The 8,649-nt window shown below is 34.1% G+C and overlaps 1 protein-coding gene across 2 annotated transcripts in view; it reads left to right on the top strand.

Annotated features, from left to right (window-relative positions):
• LOC117180183 (cytochrome P450 4C1-like) overlaps positions 1-7,774 on the top strand; it is a 22,705-nt gene extending 14,931 nt beyond the window's left edge. For both annotated transcript variants that reach the window (XM_033372546.1, XM_033372545.1), the window contains exons 6-12: positions 280-406; positions 496-547; positions 799-911; positions 1,008-1,076; positions 6,280-6,457; positions 6,538-6,717; positions 6,810-7,774. In XM_033372546.1, coding sequence (XP_033228437.1) covers positions 280-406; positions 496-547; positions 799-911; positions 1,008-1,076; positions 6,280-6,457; positions 6,538-6,717; positions 6,810-6,985 — 895 coding nt within the window. In that variant the 3' untranslated portion in view covers positions 6,986-7,774. The remainder of the gene's footprint in view (positions 1-279; positions 407-495; positions 548-798; positions 912-1,007; positions 1,077-6,279; positions 6,458-6,537; positions 6,718-6,809) is intronic.
• Positions 7,775-8,649: the final 875 nt, after the last annotated feature.

Genomic DNA, 8,649 nt, shown 5'->3' with positions numbered 1-8,649 from the left:
CCCCCCCCCCCCCGACGTTTAGGTCTTAACTAACTTTGAGATTGTAAAGTTCCATATTATCTTTCTCGGAGTTGTGTGATTTTTCTTAATCTCGCTTTTTTGGTCTCGATTCATAAACACGCTAGCTTAGAATGGCTTAAAATGCATGTTTAGACAAAGGTTACATTACATTTAGAGGGGAGGGGGTTCGAAAATTTGTAGCGTTATTTGAAGACGGCCCCTAAGGTAAGCGTTACAAGATCTTAATCCTATTATTGTATTGTATTGAATTATTAACAGAGCCTTCAAATTGATAACGAAACGAGGTTTCACTCCTTTATTGCATCCTGATAAAATTTTCAATTTAACAAAAATGGCAAAGGATGTATACAGATGCATTGAAGTAATGCACAGCATATCACATTCTGTAAGCAATGAACAACATAATATTAGTAAATTTGTAAACGAATTGAACTAATTTCGCATCGAAATATATTCCTTATCCATCTTTTTCAGATAATTGCAAAGAAAAAAAATGAATTGGAAAAACATGATGAACTTAAAAATGGTAAAAATAAAATTATATGATAAAAATACATAAAGGTATATGAGTTTTTAATAATATTATGGACGCGTTTATGACATGCAGCTCTCCTTTACATTTAGGCGATGTACAGATTTGCGTTGCGTATGGAGGCTGTATAGCTCTAGGTCCTATGCTCTTGTATATTACGTGCATCTGTACTCCGCCTAAACGCGACGTTGAACAGTATGGAATGGAGGCGTCGATTTATGTGATTTATGGGGTATTTTTTTCAGATGAAATTGAGAATAAAAGAAAAGGGTTCTTAGATATACTCTTAAACCTACAAGATAAACAGAAATTGTCTGATCAACAAATTTGTGATGAGGTGAACTTTATGGTAGTAGCGGTGAGTATACGGATTTGCAACTTAATGAACCTTTTAATTTAAAAATTAAACAAAAAATATTTCTTTAATACCATTAATAATTTTTGTAAAATATAGGCATATGATACAGTGTCAGCCAGTCTTCAGTATGTACTATTGATGTTGGCATCCTACCCTGACGTACAGGTAAGACAATTAATTTTAAACAGAAATTCTTGCGAAATAAACCAATTTTTATTTTAATAAGTGTCATCATCATAAATGCCACTATACTGAAGTTTGAAAGTCATGCAATTGCATAAGGCAAAGAACCCCTCTTTTGTGAAGAACTGTAAGTTTTGCCCCCACCCCGACTTACACAATTTTAGTGACTATATTTTATCTTAAAAATATGCCTGAGCTTTCTCAAAAAAAGATGCATTCTCAAAATAAATTAATTGTAATATTTAAAAAAATTGTATTATTTTAAAAATGCAAGATTTTTATAAAAAAGATTAATTATTTATAAAATATAAAATAACAATTGAAGTTAATTTTAGAAAGCTTTAGATTTTCAATCAAGAGTATTTATCTTCTACTAACAAAAATAAACTATCAACAATCGGCATCAATTTTTATCTAATGAGTTCAGTTTTCAATCAAGGTAATTCGTTTGTTACCTAAAGTACTAGTTTTTAAGATATACATAAATTTTGTACCAAATTTTTATTTTGAATCAGAAACAGTTGGATTCATCCCAGCAGCAGAATTACAAAAAAGTATATGAATTTGTAATTATTAATTAAACCTTTCAACAAAAAAGATAAATTTTTTTTATAAATTACGAAATAGTTACATTTTTAAAATAAAAGACCAATTTTTAACTAACATGAAAAATCATCAAATGAGAAAAGAAATTTTCAACAACGTAGTTTAACTTGCAAGTAAGTATTAGAATCTTTAACCAAAAAAGAGCAATTTTTCGCAAGAATAGTAAGAGTTGACATTTGAAGGTAAAGCAGACTTTAGTTTTTAATTGAAGAAAATTAAATTAAACAAAAAAGATGAATTCTCAATTAAACAGTAGAATTCTAATACTAAAAAATTTATTTTGAATCAAACAATTTTATTTTTAAACAAAAACATGAAAATTTATGTCAAAAGAGAAGAATTTTTAAGTTAAAAAGACGAATTTCAACAAGAATTGAAATTACAATTAAGAAAGAGTTGTTATTCTATAAAGGACAATTTAATTCAAAGTTTTACATTTCTACGCTAAAGATAGCATCAGTCGCCAAACTGTTAAATTTTCTGCCAATAAGTGGCATTTTTGAATTAAAAAATGCATAAGCTTTCTACAAAATAGTTTCATTTTTGAAATAAAAATAATAATTTTTAACCTAAATCTTTGCACGATATTTCTTCTCAAAACACGAGAGTGTACCGGCCCGCTTGAGCTTGCTAAGCGCTCTCCCTGCTTATACCAGTCTGACAGAAAGAGGCGCGCATCTAGGTTGCACCATAAGCTTCTAATATCTTTTTTAACTCCTTTGAGAAATATTTCGCGGACATATTCGTATGCAATTCAATATTGAAGAATGCTACTTTTAACGAATCCTTCATTTACATCTTGACTTAAATTAAATATGTAAATAAATAAAGAAATTCATCTTGGGTTTCAATCTTGGTTTTCACATCTTAAATTTGAAAATATAAATTTTCAAAGAAAAATCCAATAAAATTATGAGTTATTTTTTAAGATGGGGGGGGGGCTCGGTGGAGTTTCCTTGGTGCTGCAGCTATTAAGCCTATTGTGCTACACCCTGAATTATTCGCTATCAGTAGTTGACCCCAGACCTATTGATGAAGATTAGTATGTCCATCACCGTTCGCGTTGCAATTTCCTTAAGCTCTACGGAATGGGCCCCAAGGCTTAGCTGCCTAAGCTTAGCTAATGTTTGGGACTGGAATAATGCATGTAGGGATGTTTCATTATCCCTGCCGTATTTTCTGAACTTTGTTGTGTGGTTATGCCCCATTTTGTGTATATTATGGTTTATGTGGTTATATCTAGTGATCATATTAACCACTGTCCTTACGCCTTTCTTTGGCAAACTAAGGATTTCCCTGGCTCTGTATATTCTGTACGTATCGCCCAGGATGGATTTCGCTTGTCGGTTCGCTTTCTTGTTGCGATTTTGCATTCCTAGACCCATTATAACGTTATGCCTGGTTCCCTTATAGCAGTTAGTATCGCTTGGCTGTCCGAAAATATCGTGCCAGCAACGATTTTATTCTCATAGTGTTTTAGCATAACGAATTACGGCCAGGACATTCGCCTGAAAGACAGTGTCATGTCTGCCAAGCTGGACCCCAACGCCTGTTGATTTAAGGCTGTCGTAGATTCCTGCTCCTGACCCTTCTTGGCCCCTAGAACAATCTGTATACCAGATTTCCCCCTGGAACAGCGGGTTATTTTTTTCCTTCCACATTTCCCTGCTTCGAATGCAGATGCGGAAAGCCTTTGTAAAGTTTGAGTGTTTTCTTATTTTATCTTGCCTTATCTCTAGCGGCGGGAGAGTGCTATTATAACTCGGGAGCCTAGGGTGCATAGTCCCCGGAGTCCAAATATTTGCTTTTGCAACCTGGCCCATCGCGCTTGGAGCTCTTGTATCTGTCTAAACGTAAAAGTGTTTTTCACAGAGCATGAACCCTACCGTCGTTGTGGGCGTAGTCCTCATTGCTTCCGTCAAATTTCTAAACGCTAGCGTTTTTATTCGTTGTAGCCTACCCTGCATCATTGCTAATTCCACTGGTGGCTAACAGACTACGGCCACATGCAAGAGCTTCAGTTTAAGGACAGCGGAGTAGAGGCATGCAATCATTGTAGGCTCAAAAGCTCACATCAATACCAAAGCTCTTCTGCACATCGCAAAAGTCATGACAAATCTCCTGCATAGGATCTCTAGGTACTTAAGCTAATTCAGTTTTCTTTCTAGGATTATTCTTAGATATTTAACCAAATCTGAAAACTTCAGCCTCCCACAAAAAAATATAGGAGTGTCAACATTCGCCATTTGTACTTTCTCTTGAAAATGATCATAATGGTATTTCCCGGGCTTACCAAAAGCTCTGAGCTACCACACCTCTACCTAAAATTTAGTTTTAAGCCTCCTTCCACATAGTAAGCTTCCTATTCATCTTACTAACTGTTTTGACTCGATGCACCTTGAAGCCTCTCGACAGATGACTTTTAGGGGAGTATTACTGCAGACATTCTCTATATCGAAAGACTTGCCAAAGTATACTAATTTTGTTCCCGCCCATGAAGGCCATGAAAGGCACTCTTACCGTTCTTTCTTGGAAATAGCACGGGTTTTAGAGCAATGCTCGTTTTCAACAATTTTGTCAGAAGTAAACTTCCATCAGCTGGTTCAGCGTTGTTTCTTCATATTCGGAAAACATGCCCTTTTCTAGCCTTATTAGCCTGATATGAACTTTGGGGGTTCAAGCTATAATCTTGTGGAGCCTTGCTGTTTTCAAAACATATTTTATTCTTTCGCAGAAGCATTTCCAGTCTTCCTGTTTATACAATCTTACATTTTAATTGTATTAAAACTGGGCCGTCTTGTATATGTCTCAGGCTGAAGGGAATTTAGTTCTATTCGTCCTGTTGCATAACGCCCGTGTCTTTTTACGGAGATTCTCCAGGTGAGTATTTAAAAAATCTACTCCTTTTCTAGACTTAATTGTTTTTGTAGGGCAATTGATTTCATAAGATGTAGTCAGAGCGTTCTAACAAAAATCCGTGGTGTGCTCCGACCCATCAATGTAACCATAGTTTTGTGGGCAATGCCTCAAGCCTCCCTTTAAGTTCCAACTTATGGAAGTCCCAAAGTATATTTCTAGGGTTTCTGATTTTTGAAACCGTTAGTTTTCCCAGAGTTAGCTGAAATTAGATAAATGTCAGTGCCTAATTAAAGTCTATACTTCGTGGGAGGTGGTGGTTTCCCAGCGTGTTCTGAAAAATAAACCGAGGAGATAAGCACCTTTATTCTTTTTGTGCTACTACTACTAAAGAGTCTCAACTTAATAACGGTGCAAACCCTGGAGCAGAGCTTAAGCTCCAAGACCATATGTTTTTGGTGTTTTTTCGTGCGCCCCTCACGTATAGTGACACATCCTAACAAGCCAATTATCTATTTCCCTATATAATTAAAGTTCTTCGATCAGGGCGATCCCTTTTTGGTCCATTGACATGCGTCTGGCTAGCACCACGAAGGCGTCTTTGCTGTATTGCCAAGTTATCTGTATCATGGGGATTCTCATCTCGGTTATTGAAATGCTAATTTTGGTACCTCCAGACGTATTTGCTAACCCTGGTGCCATTCATTCCTAGATAAAGCGACCACGTCATCGTTAGGGAGCATAGAAACTTGCGCTATGGATATTCCAGGAGAATTTTCTATCACTCCCTAGAAGGATCGCTTTTTAGTTTACCTATATGCCACCGATCAGAGTCCGTCAAGTCCCCAGAGCAGCTACTCATCGCGATGGATTCTTTCTTGTTTATCAATTCCAGATCTATATTTCGATGAGATCCGTAAGCCTTCCCACCAAATATAGATCCCGTGATTTCAAAAAAGGGAAGTTATTATTTAAACATCAAATAAACGCATTATCGACAAAATAGTTCAGGCTTTCAACCAAAGAAACGAATTTCCATTGAAATCAACAAACTTTTAGCTGAGAAAGTAAATTTGTTAACAAGAAATTCAACTTTCAACCTGGAACATAAATTTGATGTGAATGTTAGGTTTTCGAGCCGGATACACAAATTTTCAGCAAAAAACCTCATTTTTTATAAAAGCAGATAAGCCTTGTTTATTTTAATTTATTTGTTATTAAACCTGTTCAGAAAAAATCGTTATTTGTGGAAATTTGAGCTTTTTGTTTTCAAATTTTTTTTTTCGCATTTTTTCTCTCGGTTTTGTCGGTTTCGCATTATTCCGCAAGAGGAGCTACAAGCGATGCAAACTTACTTAATCCAAATTCACGCGTACAAGTTTTCGCGGGAGTGGGGTCTTTTATACTACTTCGTGCTTAAGACATACTGAATCTAAACTAGTTGAATTTTTTTGTTTGAGTCCGCTCATTCTTGAGATTTTTACAACAGCGCGGACCTACCTACTTTTTGAGTAGTTGACTTTGACTGACATTTTTACGCATAAAAAGTGCATTCAATAAATTACATAAAACTTTTAATGTATTTCAAGAGTGTATTTATGAAGCCTAATAAAACCTGCATCGATATCGTAATTAAAATCTTAGAAAAAATAAGAATTTCAAAAATTAGAACAATCGACAATTTAAGAAACATAAATAATAACTGATGGCTGATTGTTTTTAGGAAAAAGTATATCAGGAGTTGAAGCATATTTACGGTGAAGTAATTCCAGAAAATATTTTGTTTGCAAGTGATGACTTAAAAGAAATGAGATACACAGAAAGAGTGATTCAAGAATCATTGAGACTGTTTCCTCCCATAGGATTTCTTTTACGAAAAGTAGAAGAGGATCTTGAAGTCGGTTGGTTATCGTTTCATTTGTTAGAGTCTTTTCCTAAAATATTGTATAATTGTTTATTGCACGAACAATTTTATTTTTAGGAGGATACATATTGCCGAAAGGTTGCACGACTTACCTCGCTATAGCAAAGGTTCATCGGGATGAAAAATACTGGCCTGATCCACTCAAATTTGATCCTGATAGATTTCTTCCTGAAGAAGTCGCGAAGCGCGATGCATACTGTTTTTTGCCCTTTAGTGGAGGACCAAGAAACTGTTTAGGTTTATATTTGATTTAAGTTAGGCAGACAACATGACTTTTTAAATCAGGCTAATATTTTACTCCTACAAAATTCTTTTATCTTTGTTTTCAGGTCATCTATATGGCATGATGGAGATGAAGACACTTGTAGCCAGAATACTTCTTGAATACGTTTTAAAAAAGAAACACGTCCAACCAATCGAAAACATTAGGCAAAGAATGGAAGTCGTATCCCATCCAATTGAACCAATTAAAATAGAAATTGTAAGAAGATTACCAAAGACATAGAATGGCTTATTTTTGTATGCTAAAATAGTTCACGTTTTTCACTTTCAGATATTTATTTTCTGAACTTGAAGTTCTTTAAAATAATTTTAACAAAACTTACCTTTTAGATCCCCGTTTTTAAAGTATCTACAATTTCTTAATAATGTATGTAATTATGTACAAAATAATTTGATATTATTTGTATTTTGTCTACCGGTCTAGAATTAATATTTTTAAAATATTTATGTTTATTTCTAAATTGTAAAAATGGCTCTCAAGCTCCGCTGGAATTCTGAACCAAGATCTTACGCACTGCCAGTCTGCTGCTCTTGACCAGTAACCTACGAGGAGATCAGATCAATTTCTTAACAACCTTTTCAAGTAGAATTGCGACGTAATTCTCATTCTTTTAAGATTAATACTTCACACATTTGAACCCTCTGAATCTGAAAACCCCGGTCTAATGAAAGTGTCTTTCTGTCATTGCCATCTGTAAACTTGATAAATTAAAAAGACAAAACCGATTAGATTGTGCCTTCGTTTACCCCTTCAGGGACCAAAACGAAAAGATCGATTTCGTTAACCAGCTATTTTAGATAAAAATTTAAGAATTAGGAACATTTTCAAAATCATTAAAAACAATCTTTGTTTAATATTAAAATTTTTTATGAGAGGCTATTCATATTAGAAGGAATCTCAAAGAAATTGTGGTTACGCACGGTATGAAAAAAGTCCAACAAAGAAAAAAACGCTGCTTTTTGAAAGCACTACAAGATTTTTGTAACAATTTGTTAATTTTTTTCAAAAATAGAAAATTAAAACTTTAAACGCACAAAAAATAATTAAAAATCATACATTTATTTCTGCTGCCATACTATGCAAGATAAGAAAAGAATGAATCAATAAAAATTGTGCACTCAAAAAAATTTTTTTTAATTGTGATTATGACTTTTTCATAGGGCACGTAGTTTCTATTTATTCGTAACAAGCAACATTAAAAATAAAATAAAAATTTTTAATGATAAACGACACAAGCTGTAAAAAAATGCTAGTTCGAGAGCGCCTAGGGCGCGCGACTGTTGGTTCTCGCGCTTCATGTTCGATAATATATGTACCTCGCGCTCCGCGTTCGGTAATGTATTTACCTCGCGCTCCGCGCTCGGTCTTTGCATTACCCTCCAAATTTGTACAGAGACCACATAGCGAAATTTTCTACATTCTATGTTACAAAATAATTTTTTCAAATGTCTGTAACAATTTTTTTTGTGTGTACCTTGGTCTGTTACCGCTAATTCTGATATTGCAAAATAATGTTCACATTTTATTTTTCCTGATCCTAATAGGGCCCTGCTGTGGTTATTTAATCATTTTCCCTATTCTTAAGTAAAGCTGAATACTTTTTTTTTTGATTTGTCATTAAAGAAGGTTATCAAAGTACCTACGGCCTTGACGATTACATTCTCATTGCGATAATCGCGCTTCGCGCTTAACAGTTAGGTTATGCAGGCTCTAATTTTTTAAATTTTGGACTAATCAAAAAATTCGGCTAGAATATTTTTGAAATATATTTAGTATCTAGTGAAAATTTTTAATGAAATTTTTGGATCTATGAAAAAAATTAGTTTTTCTATTTTTTGAAAATTTTCCAAATTTTTAAAAGTATATAACTTTTCTAATTTTCATCA

Source organism: Belonocnema kinseyi, chromosome 9, assembly GCF_010883055.1.
Source record: "Belonocnema kinseyi isolate 2016_QV_RU_SX_M_011 chromosome 9, B_treatae_v1, whole genome shotgun sequence".
Lineage (NCBI taxonomy): Eukaryota > Metazoa > Arthropoda > Insecta > Hymenoptera > Cynipidae > Belonocnema > Belonocnema kinseyi.
This window is presented reverse-complemented; position numbering and strand designations above follow the sequence as displayed.